Source organism: Erinaceus europaeus, chromosome 12, assembly GCF_950295315.1.
Source record: "Erinaceus europaeus chromosome 12, mEriEur2.1, whole genome shotgun sequence".
Taxonomy (NCBI): domain Eukaryota; kingdom Metazoa; phylum Chordata; class Mammalia; order Eulipotyphla; family Erinaceidae; genus Erinaceus; species Erinaceus europaeus.
The window spans coordinates 85,330,135-85,354,724 of NC_080173.1; the positions used below are offsets into that span (position 1 = coordinate 85,330,135).

The following is a 24,590-nucleotide window of genomic DNA, read 5'->3' on the forward strand; positions in this document are numbered from 1 at the left end:
CAGGAGGTGGGACTCAAGGATGACATCCGGGTCCTGTCCTCTCTCATCTCTTCCCTCCCCCTCCACTCAGGAAAGAGTTAAAGTGGGGCGTGGCCAGGCCCCTGACGTTAGTGGCCTCCTCTGGGGTCTCTGGACTGGGGGCGGGCAGCTTTGGGCCAGTCCTAGGGGCTTCCCCAATTGCCAGGGCAACCGCAGCCAAGTCGTAGCTATGGCAATGAGGGAAGGCAAGAGGCTCTTCTGGGGTCCTCAGCCTATCTCCTTAAATATTTATTCTGAGGTGCCAACAGCGCGGCACTCATCAAGGATTCCCCAGACTCCTCGCTCTCCCCTTCCAAAGCGGGTCCCTTCTGTCTCCTACTGTTATTTCTTAATACTCATTACCATTTCCAGGTTCTGTGATAGCTTTCATAACCCAAAATCTATTAAACATCGTCCTATAACCCGCCACATCTCAGCAAATGCTGCTGTCCAGTTTAACAGCCAGCAACTGTCAAAACTGCATCGGCATCCATCCTCCATCCCATAGCCTACTCTCAGTCCCTAGCTCCACCCTACAAGCTTCCAGACCCCATCCTTCATCCCTAGCTGCTTCCATCTGCTTCCCAACTCTTTCTCTACCCCATATCCCATCCTCCATCCACATCCCTATCCCACCCTCCAACCCCAGCCTCCACACTCCACCCATCCATCCTCCCGCCCTAGTCTTAGCCCGTATTGAGTCCCTGCATTTCTCCTCCATCCTCATTTCTATTCTCCAGAGAGATCACACCACTCACCACTCTCCCTTACTCCATCCTCAAACCTTCTAGATTCTAGCCCCAAAATGGAATCCTTCACTTCTCAAGAGTCCCACCTCCTGAAAGTCAAACCTTGTCCTGAGCCCCCCACCCTCCTATTCTTAGGGGCCTCAAGCACTCTCTCCCTCCACCTCCATTTCCCACACTTAGATTTCAGCACTATCCTAACTACCACTTCTCACAATCTCTTCTGACTGTCTCCCTTCTCAAAGGCTTAACCCATGGGGCATGGGGAGGAGGGTGAGTCCAGTAGAGCACATAGAGCAAAAACTTGGGTTCAAGCCACAGGTCTCCACTCCACCTGCAGGGGTAAGCTTCATAAGCAGTGGAGCAGTGCTGCACATCTCTCTCTCCCTCTCCTTCTCCCTACCACTCCCTCTCCCTCTCTTTCTCTCTCACTCTTTTCAAAAACAGTCAACAGTGGGAGTTGGGCAGTAGCAAAGTGGGTTAAGCGCACATGGCGCAAAGTGCAAGGACCTGAGTAAGGATCTTGGTTCCAGCCCCCAGGTCCCCAGCCATAGGGGAGTCACTTCACAAGCAGTGAAGCAGGTCTGCAGGTGTCTATCTTTCTCTCCCCCTCTCTATCTTCCCTTCCTCTCTCCATTTCTCTCTGTCTTATTGAACAATGATGACATCAATAACAATAATAACTACAACAATAAAACACAGGCAACAAAAGGGATTAAATAAATATTTTAAAAAATAGTCAACAGTAACAATGAAGGCACTGAACCCCCATGATAACCTCGGTGCCAAGCAAAACAAAACAAATTAAAAAACTCTTTAATCTTCCTTCTTTCATCCCTTGCAGCCCTCAGAATTTCACAGTAATATTCTGTACCATCTCCCCAACTCTGGGGCCTGACTCCTCTTCCTCTCCTCAGTCCAACCAACTGCCCTGATTTCACAGGTTTATCCCTATCTGCCCAGAGCCTTTCACCTTCTGCTGTCTTCTCACCTAGCTACATGCTTGAATGGTCTTGCTGTCCCTCTCCAATTTCCCCCCTGGTTCTGCCTTCTCATCGCAAAGCCTGCTGTGTCCCCTCCTTGCTTCCTCATCCTTAGGTCTCAGTAACCCTTCCTCATCTTGGTAAGATGTCAGTAACTTCCACATTCCAAAGCATCCTCCGAGAACCCAGCAACCCCTCCCCTGACCCTCAATGTCAGTTTGCCTGGTGGCCCCAGTGGAAACTGAGGGGGAAAGATGGGAAGTGACTTAAAGAATGGGAGGTCTCAAAAACAAGGTCCTTCCTAGGACTGGAAACCACTCTGTGAGCACAGAGAGGGAGGAAGAAGGTGAACAGGTGTTAGTAGATAAAGAAGGGCGCAGAGAGGCACAGAAAGAAGGTCCGGTCAAGGTGAGGTTTCAGGAGGATGAGAGAGGGGAGGACTGAGGACAAATGAGAGAAGTACTGAATGGCTATGGAAGGGGTAGCTGGCAGAGAGCAGCTGACTAACTGCGGTGGATCAGGTGAGAGAGGACTGATCAGGCCGCAGAGGGCCTGAGCTGGGGATCAGGGAGAGACAGGATCCTGCGTGGGAGGGAGAAAGGCAGCATCAAGAACCAGCCAGCCTGCCTGCCTGCCTGCCAGCAGGGAAAGGCAGCTGAGGGGGGAGGGAGCAAAGGAGGGGAGCAAAGGCCAAAGGAGGGGGATGAGGCTGCAAGGCCCCACAAAGTGAAGTCTTGGGCCACACAGATGGAAAGGGCTGGGGACAGGAAGATCCAGGCCCAGAGGCTGAAAGTGGGGGGAGGAGAAGGAGGCAGGGACAGGAGGAGAGCAAATGAGGCCAGCACTAGCACCACAGAGCGCTCTGGACACAGAAATGCAGAGCTGGAGGTGGAGAGTGTGAAGGAATGAAGAGGGCCTGAGTGTGCGTAGGGAGCATCATGGGGGATGCAGGTCTCAACATACCTGTGCTCAGAACACACACACACACACACACACACACACACACATTCTTTAAACTCTACACCCACTCCCACTTGCCTGGCCTCTGTTCTCTATGGGAACAAGGTGATTCCAACCCTCCCCACCCCACCCCCCAAGAAAGCCCCTTTCCCAGACCCTGGAGCCCAAGTGCCAACCCCCCAGTTCCAGCCTCCCACCTACAGCTCTCACCCTACCGGCCCTTGGGGGTGGTTGTAGCTCCGAGGTTCCGCAGGCCGCGCTGGGGAAGGGGCCGCCTGAGTCTCCTACCTTGAGGGGGGAGAGGTGGGCGTGGCCCACGACCCCGTGGATGGCCTCGAGGTGGGACAAGTTCCTCTCCGACACGTGCACCAGCTCGGGGGCGTTTACCTGGTTGGGGAGGTGGGCCGGGCTGTGCTCCAGAGGGGGCGTGTCTTCATCTTGGTAGCGGTATTTCTGGGGATGGGGATACAGGCGTCACTGGGGTTGGCCCAGTGCCTCGGATCCCAGCCGCCAGCGCTCCCGCCCGCTTGCCCGCCCCGCCGCCTCTTCCCAGTGCAGTGCGGAAGGCCCTGGGGCCGGACCAGCTCCTCCCCCTCCCTCTCCTCCAGCCCATTGGCTCCCCTCTCTCCTCCCACCCCACAGCCCCCAGGCCCGCCAAGGCTTTCACACCCCTCAGTTCTCCCCAAATCCTCCTCCAAACACCCTAGGACTCCTCGTCACCAGCACATTCCCTCCAGCCCCTCACCCCTCTCGCTAGGTAGGGTCTCCATCCTTACAGAGCTACAGCTCTTCGGTCACTTGCACCCCCTTCTCTAGGTCCAGCCCCAACTGCTTTGCTTCCTCCACCATCTCCACCCCATGCTTTAGCCTCTCCCTCCTCCCCCCCACCACGTGCTGCTCCCACTCTCCACTCCATCCACCCCACCCTCATCGCCTCAGCCCCCCACCAAAACTTCTCTTTCTGCTTTCGAGCACCTTGCACACCCGGGGTAGAGGCCCGGCATCAGCCACTACCAACATCAAGGACAAAACTAGATGTTCCAGCTTTTTCTTCACTAGCCTCACTGGCTCCCAAGTTGTCAGCAAAGGGATACACCCCTACAAATGCCCACAGGACAGCCAGTTAATCAGATATGCTAGAAGGAGGTGAGGGAGGAGAGGGGCAGAACAGAGAGGCCAGAGTGCTCTGAGAGGTGCAAAGGTAGGTGGCATATTCGTAGACTGAGCAACCCCACTCCCCACCCCTGCCGGGCCTAATTATGAGTTCTTGGTCTCCCTCTAGCCTTTTGCATTGAAAGACACAACATGACCCCCTGTCTCCCTCCCCAATCACAATCTCTTCAAGGGCCTAGGGGTTAGTTTAACAGTAAATGAGATTAACTGGTGGGGCAAAGAGGCAGAGGATGAGGACAACTGGAGACAGCAGTGAAGGACAGCAGCCCTGCCTGGGTCCTCCTGTCCCCACAGAAGCAGACCCTCCCAAATACCAAGCTCAAAAGGATAGATAAAAAAGATGAAGGGAGGGAGTCGGGCCGTAGCGCAGCAGGTTAAGAGCAGGTGGCGCAAAGTGCAAGGACCTGCGTGAGGATTCCGGTTTGAGCCCCTAGCTCCCCACCTGCAGGAGAGTCACTTCACAGGCAGTGAAGCAGATCTGCAGGTGTCTGTCTTTCTCTCCCCCTCTCTATCTTCCCCTCCTCTCTCCATTTCTCTCTGTCCTATCCAACAGTGATGACGTCAATAATAACTACAACAATAAAAAAGAAAAAACAATGAAGGGAGCTGGGCAGTGGCACACCCAGTTGAGTGCACCTATTATAATGTGTAAGGATCCAGGCTCAAGCCCCTGGCTCCCCACTCATGGGGGGGGGTGACAAATGGGACTTTACATTCAGTGAAGCAGTGAGGCAAGTGTCTCTTATCTCCTCACCCCCCCTCTCAATTTCTCTGTGCCCTGTCAAATGAAAAAATTTTTAAAAAGATGAAGATGAAGGCATCATATTCAGGACTCCATCAAAGACTGGAGAATATCCCACCTGGAGGGAGACCCCACCTGGAGGGAGAAAGCTTCACGAGTGGTGAAGCAGGGCTGCAGGTGTCTATCTGTCTCTTTCCCTCTCTATCTCACCCTCCTTTCTCAATATCTCTCTGTCTCTATCCAATAATAAATAAGTAAATAAACAAAAGGCTGGAGAAAACAAAATACACATGGGGTAAAAAGAGAAGGCAGAAAAATAAATTAATTAATGAATTAATTTTAAAAAAAGAGAAGGCAGGATTTTTTTCTGTCAAAAAAAAAGCCCAACATTTTCAGGGCAATCATTTTGTAAGATCAAGCTGGAGGGAGCTTCTCAAGGCCAATGCCTGAGACTAGAGCACGATTCTGGAAATCTTGATGAGCCATGGCTTTGTCCATAGTAGTCAAGACTACAGAAAGAAAACTGAAGGAACGGTGTGAACACCACGAAGACCCTCAAATGAGGGACAGAGGAACAAGTAGAAACAAGGTGCACCAGGATACTTATGAAGAGCCTTAAAGAAAGGTGGGGAGAAGGGGCCAGGCAGTGGCGCACCTGGTTAAGCGCTTACATTACAGCGCTCAAGACCCAGGTTCAAGCCCCTTGGTCCCCACCTGCAGGGGGAAAACTTCACAAGTAGTGAAGCAGGGCTGCAGGTGTCTCTCTCCCTATCTCCCCTCTCCTCTCAATTTCTCTGTCTCTATCCAATAATAAATTTTTAAAAAAAGAAAGAAAGAAAGGTGGGGAGGGGGGCCAGGCGGTAGCCCAGCGGGTTAAGCGCACGTGGCACAAAGCTGAAGGACCGGCTTAAGGATCCCTGTTCGAGCTCCCGGATCCCCACCTGCAGGGGAGTCGCTTCACAGGTGGTGAAGCAGGTCTGCAGGTGTCTTTCTCTCCCCCTCTCTGTCTTCCCCTCCTCTCTCCATTTCTCTCTGTCCTATCCAACAGACATCAACAACAACAATAGTTACCACAACAAGGCTACAACAAACAAGGGCAACAAAAGGGGGAAAAAATAGCCTCCAGGAGCAGTGGATTCATGGTGCAGGCACTGAGCCCCAGCAATAACCCTGGAGGGGAAAATAAATAGAAAAAAAGGTGGGGAGGGGGGTTAGTCGGTAGCACAGCGGGTCAAGTGCACATGGCGCAAAGCACAAGGACCAGGTGTCCCAGTTTGAGCCCCAGTCTCCCCACCTGCAGAAGGGTCACTGCATAAGCAGTGAAGCAGGTCTGCAGGTGTCTATCTTCTCACCCTATCTGTTTTCCCTCCACTCTCAATTTCTCTCTGTCCTATCCAGTAATAACAACATCAATGGCAACAATCAATAATGACAACAAAATGATGGCCTCCAGGAGCAGTGGATTCATGGTGCAGGCATCAAGCCACAGCAATAACCCTGGAGGAAAAGAAAGAAAGGAAGGAAGGAAGGAAGGAAGGAAGGAAGGAAGGGAGAGAAAAAACTACTCAAGATACATTCATTTTCTAGCCCAAGACTTGAAAGCAGAATCCTAAGCTCTGGGTTTTAATACCATGGACACAAAACATAGAGAAGATTAAATAAGGAAAGTATAAGTATCACAGAGCACCTGGGAATAACTGGACCCAAAGAACTAAAAGAGGTTATTTATTCCACACTCAGAAAAGGTGGTCTTCAGCTTGGACAGTACCCTAGAACTGGGGAGAGTCAAGGAAGGGAGAAAGCAGCTCTTCTCTCTCACTTCTCAAGGCTCCCAACTCCCTGAGTGCTGAAGCAGGACCAAAGGTTGTAACCTCAAGTTTTAGAATCTGGGGGAGGACTTAAATTCAATGCCCTTCTATCTTCATCTAACACCCCCCCCCCCAAAGAAAATTACTGAGTCTGATAAGGAAATGAACATCAGGGCCCAAAAAAAAAAAAAAAAATGGAGGGGTGAACAGGAACAGTTTTTCGTGCTAGAAAGAAAATGAAGGTAGGGCTGGGGAGACAGCATAATTGTTATGCAAAATGACCTCATGCCTGAGGCTCTGGGCTTCCAGGTCCAATCCCAACACCACCATAAACCAGAGCTGAGCAGGGCTCTCTCACTGTATCTTTCTCTTTCATTAAAATAAATAAAATATAGGGAGTTGGGTGGTAGCGCAGTGGGTTAAGCGCACAAGGTGCAAAGAGCAAGGACCAGCGTAAGGATCCCGGTTCCAGCCCCTGGCTCCCTACCTGCAGTGGGAGTCGCTTCACAGGCGGTGAAGCAGGTCTGCAGGTGTCTATCTTTCTCTCCCCCTCTGTCTTCCCCTCCTCTCTCCATTTCTCTCTGTCCTATCCAGCAACAATAACAACAATAATAACTACAACAATAAAAAAAGGGCAACAAAAGGGAATGAATATTTTTAATTTTTTTAAATTTTAAAAATATTTAATATAAATATAAAATAAAATATTTAAAAAGCATTTTAAAAGAGTGGCAGTGGGAGAGAGGAAATTGAGGAAATCGTCACAGTGAGCTGCACACATCTCTCCTTGCCCCACCCCCACGGAGGAGGGGGGCTGTCTAGAGCACAGGAAAAGGTTTCTCCAATTGGGAAACCACGTGAGGAAATGGGGAATAAGGAATAGGTACCAAAGTTCCCAGAAGGTGGCTGGAGAAACTTAAGTCCTATGTTCATTCCCTGGAAATGTTTTTAAATATGGGGGAGGGGGTTTGCTGGTGAGGCCGGAGGGCTGGGACATCACCTGGAGGGGTGTGGGGAGAAGATAAATTCCAAAATTGCAAACTAGCAGATGAAGTTTCAGGGTTAGCATCCCTCAGTCAGAGACTACAGGATGACCAAAGCAGACCAGGCAAGAAAGGGGGATCCCCTCTTCTAGCCTACTAGGGCTCAGGGCCAGACAGGCAGAAGCTTGGATGCTATTGAAGGACCAAGCCCCAATAAATTAGGGCAGAATAAGGAAAAGGCCTAGGAGCAACTGCTATCCCCCCAACCCATGGCCCCTTCATCTCCACAGCCCCAGATGCACAGAATGATCTGGAACCCAGGCTTACACCCCCAAAATAGGGGAGTGTGAGTGAAATTGGATGATAGGAGGGAAGACTCACTGAGCCTGTCTGCGAAACATCTGCAACCCAGAGACCCTGCGTCAAGCAGAAAGAAGAGCGACAGCACTTGAAGCTTGAACCCTGAGATTTTGGGGGGTCCGGGAAGACGGACGCCGGGCCGGAGCCCGTACCGCGGCACGTACCCCGCAGAGACACATGGAGGCGAATCTGTTCCGAGCCGACATGGAGAGGGGAGGGGGCGGAGGGGAGGGGTAGTGGGAGAGCAAGGGTCCCAGGGTTGGGGAGGGGGAGGGGCAGAGGGGCGGGGGCTGCGGCGGCCGCGGCGACTGGAGGCTGCGGCCGGAGCGGGGGAGGCGCCTGCGCAGTGCGGGAGAGCGTCATGAAGGGAGAGAGGGGTGAGGGGAGACCCTCTTAGCCATCAACTTCCCGGGTTCCAGCTGTTTCTCTGGACTTCACCTTCATAGCATAAGTCTATTCCGACCTCTCTACAAATATAGTCTTAAAATTTACCAGTTTATCGCTCTGGTTCTTAAGAGACATGCTATTCTACTTAATCTCCCATTTCTAAAATGACTGTTACCGTTCCAAAACCTCACCGGACCTCTCTCTCATCATTACAGAATTCCCAGGATACACAGTTGGAAGCAGCATCCCTCTCTCATTTAAGAAAGATTTCCAAGGGATCTACATTGCCTCTCACAACCCCACCCCCCAACACACAGGTCTCCCAAAATTATTACCATGAACCACATCCCTTCAAATGCCAAGACCTCTCTAAATACCAGTCTAGTCCCACCTGACAGTCACATGGTTTTCCGGAGCATAAAGACCACCTATCCTTGCTGTGCCCTCAAATTAATCAAACCCTTAAACCACTCCTTCTAAAACCACACCTACCCTCAATCCACTGAGACTTTAAATTAGTGCAAGTATTGCCCTTGCTCAAATAGGAACATCCAGATAAGCAGTCATCAAATTCCTTTAGGGTCCCTTGTCCAACCTCCTGAATATAATGATATTTGTGACTTTCAAATATACCAAATCCCAATATAGTCAAGACTTCAATTTTGGGGGGAGGGAGGGAGTGAAAGGGAGGGAAAAAAAGAATTCAATTTTATTATTTATTTATTTATTTTAATTTATTCCCTTTTGTTGCCCTTGTTTTATTGTTGTCGTTGTTGTTGGATAGGGCAGAGAGAAATGGAGAGAGAAGAGGAAGACAGAGAGGGGGAGAAAAAGACACCTGCAGACCGCCTGTGAAGTGACTCCCCTGCAGGTGGGGACTTGGGGGCTCGAACCAGGATCCTTACACAGGTCCTTGCGCTTTGTGCCACGTGTGCTTAACTCGCTGTGCTACTGCCCGACTCCCAAGACTTCAATTTTAGAAACAATTTAATGTATTTTTTTTTTCTTAAATATTTATTTATTTATTTATTCCCTTTTGTTGCCCTTGTTTTTTTTATTGTTGTAGTTCTGATTGTTGTTGATGTCGTTGATGTTGGATAGGACAGAGAGAAATGGAGAGAGGAGAGGAAGACAGAGACCGGGAGAGAAAGACAGACACCTGCAGACCTGTTTCACCGCCTGTGAAGCGACTCCCCTGCAGGTGAGGAGCCGGGGGCTCGAACCGGGATCCTTACGCTGGTCCTTGTGCTTTGCACCACGTACGCTTAACCCGCTGCACTTCCACCCGACTCCCAATTTAATGTATTTTAAAACTGACCCTACAATAGCCCAGAAGGTGGTGCACTAGGTAAAGGGCTGGAATGTCAAGCCTGAGATTCTGAGTTGGAGCCCTGGCATCCCACGTGCCAGAGTGATGCTCGGGTCCTTCCCCATCCCCACTTGCATGACTAGTTTGTTCATTCATTCATTCATCCATTCATTTTACCAGAGCACTGCTTGGTTCTGGCTTATGGTGGGGCAGGAAACTGAACCTGGGACTTTGGAGCCTGAGGCATAAGAGTCTCCTTGCCGGGGTAGGGCAGTAGCGCAGGTTAAGCACACACAGCGCAAAGCCCAAGGACCTAAGGATCCGGGTTTGAGCTCCCAGCTCCCCACCTACAGGGGGAGTCGCTTGGCAAGAGGTGAAGCAGGTCTGCAAGTGTCTTTCTCTACCCTTCTCTGTCTTCCCTTCTTCTATCGATTTCTCTCTGTCCTATCCAACAACAACAACAACAATAATAACAATGATAAACAAGGTCAACAAAATGGGAAAAAAAAAAAAAAGGCCTCCAAGAGCAATGGATTCTTAGTGCAGGCAAAAGAAAAAAAGTTTCTTTGCATAACCACTATGCTATCTACCCCCACCTCATGACTAATTTCTAATATTTTATTTTCACTTGTTTATTAATTTTTACCAGAGTTCAGCTCTGGCTTACGGTGGTGTAGGGGATTGAACCTGGGACTTTGGAGCCTCAGGCATGCGAGTCTCTTTGTATAACCATTATGCTATCAGCCCCCACCCTTTTCTTAAATATTATTTTATTTTTACCCCTTGACTAATTTTTTAAAGCTGACTCTACAAGGGTGGGCAGACACCATAATGGTTATGCAGAAAGACTTCCTTTTGGGAGTCAGGCATTAGCATAGTGGGTTAAGCACAGGTGGCATAAAGCACAAGGACCAAAGCAAGGATCACGGTTCCAGTCCCCGGCTCCCCACCTTCAGGGGAGTCACTTCACAGGCAGTGAAGCAGGTCTGCAGGTGTCCATCTTTCTCTCCCCCTCTCTCTCTTCCCCTTCTGTCTCCATTTCTCTCTGCTCTATCCAACAACGACAATAATAACCACAACAATAAAACAACAAGGGCAACAAAAAGGAATAAATAAATAAATATTTTTTAAAGTAAAAAAAAAAAAAGACTTTCTTTCATACCTAAGGCTTTGAAGTCCCAGGATCAGTCCCCAGCACAACCATAACCCAGATTGGAGCAATGCCCAATAAAAGAGAAATAAGTAAGAGAGGGTGTGGTCCAGGAGGTAGCACAGTGGGTAAAGCATTGGACTCTCAAGCATGAAGCCCCAAGTTCAGTCCCTGGCAGTACATGTACCAGAGTGATGTCTGGCTCTTTCTCTCTCCTCCTATCTTTCTCATTAATAAATGAATAAAATCTTTGAAAAAATAAAGTAAGTAAGAGGGGGAGGAAGGTGGGGAGGGAGGAATAAATGGGTAAGGGGAAGAAGAAGAAATTGACCAGACAGACTGGGTGGTGGCACACCTGGTTGAGCGCACATGTTACAGTGTGCAAGGACCCTGGGTCAAGTCCCCAGTCCCCACCTGCAGGGGGAAAGCTCCACGAGTGGTGAAGCAGAGCTGCAGGTGTCTCTCTGTCTTTCTTTTCTGTCTCCTCCCTCCTCTCAAATTCCGTCTCTGTCAAATAAATAAAGATTTAAAAAAAAAGAATAAGAAACGGGGTGCTGGCATGCTCGAGTGGTGAAGCAACTCTGCAGGTGTCTCTCTCCTTCTCTATCTCCCACTTCCCTCTTGATTTGTCTCTATCCAGTAGATAAGTAAATAAATAGGCCTGTTTCTTGTTTATTATTATTTTATTTTTACCAGAGTATTGCTTATCTCTGGCTTATGGTGGTGCTGGGGATGGAACCTGAGATATTTGATACCTCAGGTGTGAAAGTCTTTTTGCATAATGACTATGCTATCTCCCCAGCCTCCCTTATTCCTTTCCTTTACACTTTTTTTTAAGTTTTCCATTATTATCTTTATTTATTGAATAGAGACCATCAGAAATTGAGGGGGGAAGAGGAGATAGAGAGGAAAAGAAACAGAGAAACTCCTGCAGCACTGCTGCCACTTGCAAAGCTTTCCCCCTGCAGGTGGGGAGAGGGGATTGAACCTGGGCCCTTGTGCATTGTAACATGTGCACTCAACTACCACCTGGCCCCCCTTTTCTTTACCCTTCAACTTCATGCATTTATCCCTTTCTACATCTCAACATCCCTTCCACGATTTTCAATTCCAAGTTTGCTGAAAGGTTCCTCCCAGAAACAATGACCCAAACCTCAAAAAAAGTTCATTAGCTCAGCAAAATAGTTCAGTGCATAGTTCACTGTTTTGCTATGTGCACAACCCAAATTGAAGCCTGGCCCTCACCACATACAAAAAAAAAAAAAAAAAAACCTTAGGTAACGTGTGGTTTATTGCACCCTCTGTGTCTATTTCTGTGTGTGTGTGTGTGTGTGTGTGTGTGTGTGTGTGTGTGTGTGTAATTTACCCGGGGCCAGGTAGTGGCGCACCAGGTTGAGTGCACATGTTGCAATGCACAAGGACCCAGGTTCGAGTTCCCAGTCCTCTCCTACAGGGGGAAAGCTTTGCGAGTGGTAAGGCAGTGCTGCAGGTATCTGTGTTTCTCTCCTTCTCTATCTCCCCCTTCCCCCTTAATTTCTGGCTGTCTCTATCCAATAAATAAATAAAGATAATATTTTTTTAAAAAATTACCAAAGTAAACGCTAGTCTGCAATTTGGAGTGATTCATATACCTTCCAGAACACTCCAAACTGCCTCGGATCTCTTCAAAGGCTTCCATTTTCTCCCAAATGAACCTGAAAGCATCTCTTCCAAGTATTCTCCCAAAGAACATCCACCTTTCCAACTCTTAAAGCCCAGTGAGCACCCTCAAATCTGCTTCTCTAAAATGTCCATACATGTCAAGAAAGAAGAACTTCCCTAGCATTTCGCCCATGCCCCTCTATCCCGGTTAATCAGAATCAGTTAGATGTGCCCCCCAAATGACCCCGATGTTCCAGTTTCACATCAGGGCTGAATGCTTGGATCCGCAGAAAGAGTCTGTGTGGAAGAGGCAAGACTCTAAATTCCTTCTAGTATAGAAAATGCACAGGCTTTAGATCACCACCAGTCAGCGCTATACTCATTAAGGCCCTCCCGCATCCCCCATTTCCTTTTTCCCTCCATTTTCCGTTTCCCTGTTGCCTGGTAACACCGCAATCAAGGACTTTGCTGTCGCCTAGCAACCGTCTCCCTGGAACATGGAGCTGAGGTAGGAGGTTGTGTTCTGATGAAATCTGAACAGGCCTCCATCTTAGGAAAATTGAGACGTCAGATTTGCCCAACCCCCGGATTCTCCTACCCAAAGACCCCCGCGCCCCGCAGTTACTTAGCGAGCCCCGCAAATTCTGCCTCCTTTGGGCACATGGGACCACGCCACGCCCCTAGCGGGTCAGCCCCGCCCCTTTCCGAGGGTTGCAGTTCGCCTCCCTCCACAGCGTAAGCCAGGTCCCGCCCACTCGGCTCCGGGAGGCCACGCCCCCGACCACTGTCCGCCCATTCGCTCCGCGGGCCTCGCCCACACTGTGCCTCCGCCACGCCCCAGACGGTCAATGAATGAGGCCATTGGCCACGCTGCCCGGTCCCCGGCATCACATCTCTGCCCATAAGGACCACCTGGATGGCTTAACCGATTCGCCCCTGGGGGTCAGGCCAAATACCCCCGGGTCTTTCCCCGTTACCTCCCTCCCGCAATGGTTCCGCTCCGCCCACCGCCACCCTCGACCGGCCCTCGAGTCCACCACGCAACATCAGTCGTCGCCGGTTACCATAGCAACGGCGACAGCAGCGCGGAGAGAAAGGGAGGGACGGGGGCGGAGTGGGAGAAAGAGAGACCGAGATATCAGCGGAGATACAGGCTGAGACGGAGTAAATCTTAAGTGATAACTGTAAAGGCAGAATTGGAGCAAATCGCAGGGCCTGGCACACGGTGGGAGCTCAATTAACGTTGCTTAAATTACTGCAGGAGTCTAAATTTAGGCAATGGAGGAAAGATGGAGGACTCTCGGAATTGGGAGGCTCAACGAAGGCAAAGCCTGTGCAGCCCCTACCCCACTCCGCATTTGGCGGGGGCCGGAGCCATGTGCCCCCTGCTGGCTCCTCCAGGTCTACCCTCCCGCTGCCCTGGATAGAAATGAACCACAGCTCCCAAAAGCCTCGCGGGCAGCAACCCTCTAACAGAGGCATCTTGTGCCTCAAGGCCTTGTGGGAGTTGGAGTCCCCGCCATCCCGAGACTGACAAGTTTTCCGGCCAAGGAATGTGACAAGCCTGGGTCTCTCCACGCCTCTGTAAAACCCAAATGCATGATCTTCTCTGTTTAAGGCTCCTTCTCTAGGGGATGCTCAACCCAGGGCTCCATTGAAGTAGGGGTAAAGGGAGATGAATTAGCCTCGGCTTCCCCCTCCCCCAAAAAAAGCTGCCTGTGGAGGTGAGCCCCTCACCCTTGCTGGAAAATGTGTTCACAGTTTGAAAATGGAGCCCACGTATTCTAATTTGTTTGCTATATACACCTGTACACCTGGGGACCAAGTCAGGGAACCAAAAGCTATGGGGCAGGTTAGGTAGCAGGAGACAGGAGGAGGAAAGAATCAGACAGACATTCAAAGAGATAAGATATGAGAAACTAAAGCACAAAAACCCACTGATATTAGAGGGGATAGGGGAAGAAGCAGTGTGGGAGAAAAGTCCAAAGCCACAGAACATGGAACAAGCAAGTAGCCCTGGAGAGGAGGTGCCATCCCAGGGCATCCATGTTCACACATGCATGAAACGTGTACACACGTGTGAGTTTGTGACAGGGAACATGTGTGTCCTTAGCTCCCTCTCCTGAGAAGCTGCAGTTCCCACTAAATATAACCCCCTCCCCAGCCTGTGACTCACACGGACCCCGCCTCCCAGCCCCCACTTCCTGTCCCACCCCCCAACCCCCAGCTGCCTGCCACCCGCCCAAGCCTCCCTCCACACACCAGGCATCCAGCTTCCAGTCCCCGTCTCCAAGCCTAGACCTAGGTATTCTGCATCCCTCATCCCTAGAAAAGCTTGCTTGTGCTCCCATCCCAGATCACCTGCTCTTTCCAGCTCCAACCAGCCAGACAGACACCTTAGTGCAGATCCTCATGCCCCTAGCCCGATCCCCCTGTGGCTGCTTTTCACCCCAGTAGCCTTAAATTCAGGTGTCCTCATCCACCTTGCTCCCAAGTGCCTGGGGTAAGAGGTACATTCCCCTTCATCCGCTCTTCTTCCTCAACCAGGGGTAGACAGTGTGGGTGGAGTTGGCGGGATTTAGCACCTGCCTAGGCCACCTCCAGAATTCTTCACCATCTACCTGGCCCCCTCCTCAAATTCCCTCTCTTCCTAAATCTCTCCTCCTCCTCAAAAGTGAGCAGTCTCAGCTGCTGCAAGCTTCTCCCTCCCATGGGGGGACCCCACCTGGCCTATTCCCCTCAGTGACCCTATGACAGGCCCTAGCCCAATGACAACTCCCAACTAATTCCATATGATCAAGCCCCAAACGAGCAGTTCCCTCAAACTGAGAAAGCACCCCCCAAATGGATCTACCACCAGATGCTTGTTCTTTAGCCTGAAGGCCCATCCATCCCTTCCAGCTGACACCTCCAGACCAGTCAAGCACTGATGACCAACAGCCTTCTACCCCATGCCAGGAGTCCCCTAAAACTGGCCAGTGTACCTGTCTCCTGGGAAGAGGACCCCTGGACATGTAGTCTACCTTCTAACATACAGAAGCAGACTCTCAGGTGAGCCAGGCTTCTCCTCAAACAGCACAGGTGAACCCCCAAACTCACCAAATCCCCCCCAGAAAAAAACACACAAAATGCCCTAAATTTTCCATTTCTCTACAGGTACAAAGGGATCACTCCAGGGGGCACCTGTGGCCAAACCCAGCATTTTCTTAGGTGTGAACCCCCAAAGTAAATTATCACCCCCCAAAATGCATCTTCTGATGCTCTCATTCCAGGGTCCCCAGGCCCAGATCAGGCCTACCTAACCCCTCCCCACAAACTCATACCCTTCCACTCTCCCCGTTTCTAGCCCCCACATCTTGCTTACCTTGGTTGTCACGATACAGAGACAGTCCATGTTGGGGGGCCTGGCCGCGGCGGCGGGTAAGGGGCTCTGACTTCATCGGAGTTTCCTTCCTCCCCTCCGTGGGTTCTCACCCCTCCCCCCTCCGCACCCCACTTTTGCAGGGGGAGCCAGGATGGGGGGAGGGGTGAGAGGGGAAAGAGGGGGTTGGAGAAAGGAAAGGTAGGGGAACGTGGGAGGGAGGGAAAGGGGGCCCTAAAAAGGGGTCCCCAGTGTAGGGGAGGGGATTTGGGGAGCACACCCCGATTCTCAGGAGGGGCGGGGGCACCGGGGGCTGGCAGCCCCGGGGTTTAGGGGCTGGGGCATGAGCTGAGGTGGGGGAGGGAAGCTGGATTTCGGGGAGCCCCGGGGGAGCGGGGAGGTCTTGCCTAACGGCCAGGGGCTAGAGGCCGTGGCGGGAGAGAGGGGTGGGTGGGGGTTGGAGGCGGCAGTGGCCAAGGAAGCCGTGGAGCCGAGGAGGGAAGGGGAGAGAGGAGCAGAGAGGAAGCAGGGGGAGGGAGGGAGGCTGGGAGCGAGGAGCGAGAATGGGGGGGTGCCTATACAGAGTTAACTCCTTCGGTGCCTGCTGGAACCCGGATAATGGGAAAGGAGACAGAAGCCAAAGCTGGGAGGTCACCAGGCAACACAGAGACCAAGACAGGCATCGGCCACGTCGCCAGAGACTATGAGGGTGGGTTTTATTTCTTAGTGGAGGAAGCACCCATAGCTAGGCTGGAGACAGAGACACCAGACTTATTTAAACACTGGAGAAAAGACCATGGGAGGGAGAAAGGGGAGATGGAGGGGCTGGCAGGAGGGGATCCAGGGGACCCCCTCTCCCATAGGGGTCTCAGGGAGAAGCCTGAAAAATAATGATGCCATGCACTTTTCAGTGACTGGGAATGGGGCAAGCAATGAAAGGGAGGGACATGCAGATGGGAGAAGGGACTCCAGGGTAGGACACTATGCAATCTCTGTGCCCTGGCTCAGGACTCAGACACTGAGGCACTAAGTCTCAGTCTAATCCTGGCAATAGTTTGCTCACCCCTCCAGCCCTGCCTGTTCCCTCAGGGGTCAAACACCCCACCCCACATCCCCTTACCTGACTCTCTGAGATGGAAGCCTCATAATAGTCAAGGATATCTGTCACAGGAACAGTACTGAGTTACTCTCCCCCACCCCTGCCTCCATGACCAGCCTGCCTTCATCTTGCCTGCAAACTGGGGAGGATGCAAACTCCCCAAGGCTGGTGGATGCTCATGGAAGACACTGTCCTATGACCCCTGGTAAGGCTCCTGGGTTCCCAACCAGCTCCCCAAATTCAGTTATTGCCTTTGAAGACCCAGGTCATCGTTTTTTCACCATTACTGCCCCTCAGAATAAAGGGGCTACTCACCCAGCAAGGCCTGGAAGAGGTCACTGTGAAGAACTGTGAGGAAAGGGGGTGCCCATCGCAATAGTGGGGGAGCCAGGAGCCAGAGGGCTGACCTGGGAGCTGATAAACACAAGTGGGTGAGGACAGCAATAAGAAAGAGACAGCAAGATCAACACACTTACTCACCTCCTTCCGGGCTCTGCCCTTTATCCCAGGCTCTATGGAGAAGTTCAGGGAGAAGCCCTGAGTCTTAGCAAACCCCCCCACCCCCAAAACCCTCCTCCAGAAGGATTCTTGTTTTTCACCTCTTGGTCTCAGATCTGACATGTCTCTCTTCTGTAACTCTAATCTCCTTAATCCCTCAGGATTGGAGTTGAGCTGCCTACTCCCCACCCAATTCTAGCCACTAGGCAGTTTCTGGACCAACAGAACAGATGTGCTGTTTTCCCCAGGTCCCCAGACACCACCACCATCAACTTCCCCTTTCACCCTCTGAAATCAGACATAACCTGGCTTCATTATGGGACTAGAGAAAAGGATTACCCCCCAGAAGGTGTAGCTTAAAAAGAAAGTAAGCTCGCTTAAATAGCTGCCTTTTTTTTTTTTTTTTAAATAGCTACCTTACTATGTGTTCAAACCAGGTTCAAGTCCAGCCCCCACCACACTGAAGGAAGCTTCAGTACTATGGCCTCTATCTTTAAAACAAACAAATAAAAAGGAGAAGGAGGACCCAACTCTCTCCCTGGCCCTGTTCTCAAGTGGGAAACGCATAAAGAGGGATTTCTTTCTTTCTTTCTTTCTTTTTTAAGATTTTACTTATTTATGAGAAAGGAGGAGCGAGAAAGAACCAGACATCATTCTGGCACATGTGCTGCCGGGGAGGGGATTGAACTCGGGACTTCATGCTTGAGAGTCCAAAGCTTTATCACTGCGCCACCTCCCAGACCACAAGAGGGATTTCTGGACCTAGTGCTAGAGAAGTATGGAGGACAGCATGAGAATCCTTTGGTTCCTTTCAGACTGCAAAGAATCTATCTACCCATAAGTCTAGTTTAAGTACAAGTTTCAAGAAGGGGTGTAGAGAAACGTTCAGAGTAGGGGCCTTTCCCTCTGAAATGTAAAATGTTTCCCGAGCTAGCTATACACCCTAGATCTTAGGAAAATGTTATTCGGAAATACACCCCAGTCTGAGTCCTCCACTCCACCGTTTCCCCTTTTTGTTGGTGGAGACCACAGTAGACAGGCTTTCCGTGCCTCTCATCTGCCTTCATACTCCTTTCCTCCCTAGAAAGGCTTCCTACAGTCTACCCTCTGCCCTCCTGGTTACAGCCACCTAAGCGACTCTCTCCTGTCCCATCTGTGCTATCGCCCCTTCCGAGGAGTAGACGCTAATTTGGACAGGTGAAATGCAGGAGTCTGCGGAGGGTAAGAGACATTTGGAGATCATCTTTGATCAACCAGATTGCAGGGGCGGGTATGAGACCCCAAAACTACATCTCCCGGCATGCCCCAGACCCGGAAGCCCCGCCCACCTCCCAGTGCATTGTGGAGCTTGAGTCAGGGGTGGGGACACCCAGAGTTTGGCAGAACCGACCATCAGAGTGCTAGGTCAACGCTCGAGACGGCGACAGCGGTTTGAAGATGCAGGCTGCGAGGATGACCCCGGGGGTGGGCCAGCAGCTGCTGAGGCTGAGGGGCAGCAGGTGTGTAGATGACTGGAGAGACGGGGTGAGACAGCGGGCCGGGGCACCGGGCCAAGACTGAACCCCCACTCCCCACAGCCTGCGGCCCGGTGCGCTCCTGGGGCAGCCCCTGCCCGGCCCTGCCCGGCGAGCCTATGCCAATGGGGCCGCTCAGGTAAGTGAAGGCGGCCTCGGAGCGGCGGGTGGGAGTCCGCCTCCGTGGCCTTCTCGCCACCGCCAGCAGGGGTCTCCCTCCCCGTCCCTGTCACCTGTCTACCGGCTGGGCGCCACAAGTAGGGGAAAGGGCAAGTCAGGGTGTCCTGGGGTGGAAAGTAGGGAAAAGGTGGCGGATCCTCACTCCCTGGACACCCAGCTTTCTCTCTGCTCTGCACTTCGGGAGTCCGGCCTCATTAAGTATCCCTCTCCCCAGGCGGTTCTGGACAAGTCAGAGACCCTCTCCTCTGATGCTTCGGCCAGGGAAAAACCGGTCAAGGCGGTATGTGGCCCCGGAATCAGGGGAGAGCTAAATAAGGGGTGGACTCACCCTAGCCCTGACACCCTTTTATCCACGCACAGGAATCCAAGTCCTTTGCTGTGGGCATGTTCAAGGGCCAGCTCACCACTGATCAAGTGTTCCCGTACCCAGCTGGTAAGGGAGAAGGCGGCTAGAGCTGGGCAGGGACAGACCACCCAGCCTCCCTTTGCCCGACCAATGTGTCCCTCTTTCAAACCCCGCAGTGCTCAATGAGGAGCAGACACAGTTTCTCAAAGAGCTGGTGGGGCCTGTGACCCGTTTCTTCCAGGTGAGGATTGACGGGTACTTGGAGGGCGTGGACCCTAATGGTCAGGGGAGATGTTAATGACAGGCTAAATAGGAGGTGTCCTGTGACTGTCTCAGGAGGTGAATGATCCTGCCAAGAATGACTCGATGGAGCAGGTGGAGGAGACCACACTGCAGGGCCTTAAAGAGCTGGGGGCCTTTGGTCTGCAAGTGCCCAGTGATCTGGGCGGTGTAGGCCTCTGCAATACCCAGGTAAGAGAGCCCCTCAGAAACATCCCAGTACCCCAGGCTACAGCCCATTTAATTCCCTCCTTGTGACTGGGGCTAAAGTCTGAAGCTACTGTCCCAGGGCCCCCATACACTGTGGACTGACATTTCTAATGTTTATACCAACACTGAACATAACATACCAAGGACATGTAGTCAGTCCCCTTGCTGCCTGAAACATGCTGGTCCTGGTTACCAGGACCTAATGAGTTGTTTTTTTAACCAGAGCACTGTTCAGCTCTGGTTTATAGTGGGGCGGGGGATTGAACCAGGGACTTTAGAGCCTCAGGCATGAAGAGTCTGTTTGCATAACCATTATGCTATCTACCCACTGCCTCTTGAATTTATTTTTTGCCTCCAGGGTTATTGCTGGGGCTCAGTGCCTGCACCACAAATACACTGCTCCTGGAGGCTATTCCTGGAGGCTATTTTTTTTCCCTTGTTGCCCTGGTTGTTTTATTGTTGTTGTGGTTATTATATATTGTTATTAATGTCGTTGTTGTTGGATAGGACAGAGAGCATGGAGAGAGGAGGGGAAGACAGAGGAAAAAAACACCTGCAGACCTGCTTCACCGCTTGTGAAGCAATTCCCCTGCAGGTGGGGAGCCAGGGGCTCAAACTGGGATCACTACGCGGGTCCCTGTGCTTCGCACCATGTGCGCTTAACCCGCTGCACTACCACCCGACCCTTTTAAAAAAATTTTTTATAACCAGAGCACTGTTCACCTCTGGTTTACGGTGGTTTAGGGGATTGAACTTGGGACTTTGGAGCCTCAGGCATGAGAGTCTGTCTGCATAGCCATTGTGCTATCTACCCCCACCCTCCTAATGAATTTCTAAGGTGACAATAAGGGGAAGTTCCTTCCATCAACACCTAAGGCAGACAGCAATGTGGCTTGTGTGCATCTTTCCTGGTCCCACTTACGTCTTCCACTCTGTGGGGGACACCCAGCCCTCCAGCTCACTGTACTGCAAAGTTCAAGTCCCTGTGCAGCCCATTACAGCTTCCAATGAACCTTTCCAACCTTTCCCTTTAGTATGCCCGCCTGGTGGAGATTGTGGGCACACATGACCTTGGCGTGGGCATCACCCTGGGAGCCCACCAGAGCATCGGTTTCAAAGGCATCCTACTCTTTGGCACGAAAGCCCAGAAAGAAAAATACCTTCCAAAGTTGGCTTCTGGTGAGGCATCACTGGGTGGGGGTGGGGGCTCAGCTTGGCAGTATGACCATTGGTACTTAGGTCATCACATGGCTGTTTGGATGAGTGGAGGGGGTTCTGGGAAGGCATCAAAGAACACTGGTAGGGAAATGTGAAGAAAATGCACTGTGCCAGGTGTTCAGTGATTTGTGGAAAAGGGAGTTGAGGGTATGGAGAGGCCCTTGATGCCCATCAACACCCATCATAAAGCAACCCTTCCCACAGGGGAGACTCTGGCTGCTTTCTGTCTGACTGAGCCCTCCAGTGGGTCCGATGCAGCCTCCATCCGAGCCTCCGCGGTGCCCAGCCCGTGTGGGAAATACTACACCCTCAGCGGAAGCAAGATTTGGATCAGGCAATCTTCCTCTCATTTCTCCCCTTTCCACCCTTGCCTGATTTCAGGCTGGTGCTTTCTATCCTCCCAAGTACTGAATGCTCCCTCATTTTTCCACAGTAATGGGGGCCTAGCAGATATCTTCACAGTTTTTGCCAAGACTCCAATTACAGACGCAACCACGGGGGCTGTAAAGGAGAAGATCACAGCTTTTGTGGTGGAGAGGGCCTTTGGAGGTGTTACCCAGTAAGTGGTATAGGGAGAGCCAGGAAGAAGGCGACATTAAGCTCAAGGACAGACTATTGTTCCAGGCCACCCTGTCAATGTGTGTACAAAAGCCAAAGCTAGTGGACAGCACATGCCCTTTGGGACTAATGTGTATGGGCCTGACCTTAAGCTTTGACCGTAGCAACCAACAAACCCCTAACAGGCCACAGGATAGAGCCTCAGCCTCAACACTCTGAGCATGTAGGGAGCTAGTCTGCACCCTCTCATAGGCTGGGAGTTGTAGTTCCCTCTGGCTGATAATAATAAAGGGGCAGTTCTCTCCCAAGGGCAACTTGCTGAACATTACTTCTCCACCCTGCCTTCACACAGTGGACCACCAGAGAAGAAGATGGGCATCAAAGCCTCCAATACAGCAGAGGTGTACTTTGATGGAGTACGGGTGCCAGCAGAGAACGTGCTGGGTGAAGTGGGAGGTGGTTTCAAGGTCGCCATGCACATACTGAACAATGGAAGGTTTGGCATGGCCGCAGCCCTTGCAGGCACCATGAAAGGCATCATTGCCAAGGCGGTGAGTACCCTTCGAGTTTGAAGCTAGCCTGAATCCAAAGCATGTTTTTCTGGTCCTCTTGTAAGACTTCATTCCATGAGAAACTGCTTCCAACCCAGGAGCTTAGCTCTCCGTGGGGCCTGGACTGAGCTCTTGGTTGTGGTCAAAACCTGTCCTTTCCAGCCCTGCTCCCACTCCCTCTCCTCAGGAGACTAGAAAACTAAAGCAGGATACATGTAATAATCTTTTTCTAGGTGGATCATGCTGCAAATCGTACCCAATTTGGGGAGAAAATTCACAATTTTGGGCTGATCCAAGAGAAATTAGCCCGGATGGCTGTGCTGCAGTATGTGACTGAGGTAAGGGTCCTCTCACCCTTTCTGGAACTTGTGGCAGCCTTCCCAGTGGGTCAGACTACAACTCCCAGCAGCACCTGGGGCAGTGGGTCTCCAGCTTTACACCAATGCCCTAGGGGATGCGGGGAGGCATAGCCGGCTCAGCTTCTGCAGGTCACGTTTTATCGCTGTAATGCTTCCAGAGGCACCCAAACTTTATTCTATATCCCCTCCAGCACCACCCTTACCTCTTCACCACTTTCAAGAGTCAGATCCCTTGAGAACCCTGATGAGCAGACACATATTTTGATGTGCCTGACACTGGAGTTAGAAGGTGATCAAAAGCCATGTGGAGCTAGGCCAGACCTGCTTTGTAAGAACTGAGTGAACAAGTCTGATCAGTCTCTTTTCCTTTTCCTTCCCATGTCCCAACTACGCAACCTCAGTCTATGGCTTACATGGTGAGTGCCAACATGGACCAGGGATCCACGGACTTCCAGATAGAAGCTGCCATTAGCAAAATCTTTGGCTCGGTGAGGCCCCGGGCCTGCAAGGAGGGGGAGTCCAGGTTCAGAGTTGAGCTTCAAAACCAATCTTATGTGACTTTTTTTTTTTCTCCCTAGGAGGCAGCTTGGAAGGTGACCGATGAGTGCATCCAAGTCATGGGTGGCATGGGCTTCATGAAGGTACATAAGGATTCCTGAGCCAAATCTCCATGGAGGGACCAGGAAGAGGAGGTAGGCTGGTCTCAGCAGGGGCCTCTGATCTGTCTCCCCCATGGTAGGAACCTGGGGTAGAACGTGTGCTCCGAGATCTTCGTGTCTTCAGGATCTTTGAAGGGACGAATGATATTCTCCGTCTATTCGTGGCACTGCAGGGCTGTATGGTAAGACAGAAGTGTGTGTGTGTGTGTGTGTGTGTGTGTGTGTGTGTGTGTGTAAAGGACAGTGAGTTCTGTCGGTCCTAACTGTCTTCTTCCCCCACAGGACAAAGGAAAGGAACTTTCTGGGCTTGGTAGTGCCCTAAAGAATCCTTTTGGGAATGCCGGCCTCTTGCTAGGAGAGGCTGGCAAACAGCTGAGGCGGTAAGCTTTGGGTGGGGCCAGGCTGGGCCAGGCCAGAGGCAGGGCCAGGCCAACACATGTCAACTTAAGTCAACTGCCCCCTTCCTCAGGCGAGCAGGGCTGGGCAGTGGCCTGAGTCTCAGTGGTGTCGTTCACAAGGATTTGAGTCGTAGTGGTGAACTGGTAAGTGGTCAAAGGGAGAAGGGAGGGCAGCCTGCATCCAAGGTTGATGGGGCTGGGCCCCCCATTTGAGCCCATGGCTGTCTTCCCCATCTCTTTAGGCGGTACAGGCTCTCGAGCAGTTTTCTACCGTCGTGGAGGCCAAGCTGATAAAACACAAGAAAGGCATTGTCAGTGAGTGAGCTCTACCCCATCCCCACCCCTTTCCCTCTCCCTCTACTGACGCCCCTCCCTCCCCATCTACCTGACAGATGAGCAGTTCCTGCTACAGCGTCTGGCAGACAGTGCCATTGACCTCTATGCCATGGTGGTAGTTCTCTCCAGGTGAGGCGGCACTGTGGGAGGTCTGAACAGCAGTTGGGGTCTGGGGCCAAGGTCACCGTCTAGATTTGTTCTCCTGTTTCTCACCAGGGCCTCAAGATCCCTGAGTGAGGGCCACCCTACAGCCCAGCATGAAAAAATGCTCTGTGACAGCTGGTGTATTGAGGTGAGAGGCTCAGGGTTATGTGCACAGAGAACCCACTGGGGTTTCCCATGGCCAAGAGCAGGTGGGGTCAGAGGCACAGGTCTGACCACTGCTCCCCCCTCAACCCACAACCCTCTCCCAGGCCGCAGCCCGGATCCGGGAGACCATGGCTGCAGTACAGTCAGATCCCCAGCAGCAGGAGCTCTTCCGGAACTTCAAAAGCATCTCCAAGGCCTTGGTGGAGCGCGGTGGTGTGGTCACCAGCAATCCTCTTGGTTTCTGAATCCCCCCAACTAGGGCCTGGCCCAGAATGTGCCTTTCCTCAAGCCAAAGCCCACAACCCCTTACTCTGCGCCCTGCTTCTGCCTTGAAGAGGGCCTTGTTGTCATAGGGCTGTGCCTTCGCAGGAAGCACTTACTGCCTCACAAATAAAGCTTGAAACAAGTCATGTTTGTTCTACCATGTCTCAGTTCTGTCCCTGGCTGCCTGCCTC

At 51.7% G+C, this 24,590-nt stretch overlaps 2 protein-coding genes and 1 long non-coding RNA gene across 12 annotated transcripts in view; 2 read left to right on the forward strand and 1 right to left on the reverse strand.

The window, feature by feature from the left end:
• The window catches only part of DLG4 (discs large MAGUK scaffold protein 4), a 42,493-nt gene extending 26,356 nt beyond the window's left edge, over nucleotides 1-16,137 (reverse strand). For 3 of the 9 annotated variants that reach the window (XR_009553187.1, XM_060204269.1, XM_060204268.1), the window contains exons 1-2: nucleotides 3,683-3,707; nucleotides 2,996-3,160 (exon numbers count right to left, since the gene is read on the reverse strand). Coding sequence is in view for 3 of the 9 variants with exons in the window: in XM_060204270.1 (XP_060060253.1) it covers nucleotides 2,996-3,160; nucleotides 15,625-15,654 (195 nt within the window). In the remaining 6 variants the exon portion in view is untranslated. Of the gene's footprint in view, nucleotides 1-2,922; nucleotides 3,161-3,682; nucleotides 3,708-15,624 lie in introns of those variants that run through there. The other 6 variants (XM_060204272.1, XM_060204271.1, XM_016188065.2 and 3 more) reach the window with 5 other exon arrangements.
• LOC132542047 (uncharacterized) overlaps nucleotides 1-24,590 on the forward strand; it is a 111,537-nt gene that overhangs the window by 38,768 nt on the left and 48,179 nt on the right. The window lies entirely within an intron of this gene.
• Nucleotides 18,561-24,545, forward strand: ACADVL (acyl-CoA dehydrogenase very long chain). 2 transcript variants are annotated; one of them, XM_007521752.3, is made up of 20 exons: nucleotides 18,561-18,717; nucleotides 18,796-18,871; nucleotides 19,127-19,192; nucleotides 19,273-19,345; nucleotides 19,435-19,499; nucleotides 19,595-19,729; nucleotides 20,782-20,926; nucleotides 21,170-21,299; nucleotides 21,399-21,524; nucleotides 21,876-22,074; nucleotides 22,308-22,412; nucleotides 22,835-22,921; nucleotides 23,012-23,074; nucleotides 23,173-23,274; nucleotides 23,375-23,472; nucleotides 23,562-23,634; nucleotides 23,733-23,805; nucleotides 23,883-23,955; nucleotides 24,043-24,118; nucleotides 24,240-24,545. In XM_007521752.3, the coding sequence occupies exons 1-20, from the start codon at nucleotides 18,656-18,658 to the stop codon at nucleotides 24,378-24,380; spliced, it is 1,968 nt and encodes a 655-aa protein (XP_007521814.1). In that variant the 5' UTR covers nucleotides 18,561-18,655; the 3' UTR covers nucleotides 24,381-24,545. The 2 variants fall into 2 exon arrangements, with proteins under 2 accessions (XP_007521814.1, XP_007521821.1); XM_007521759.3 differs by lacking the exon at nucleotides 19,127-19,192.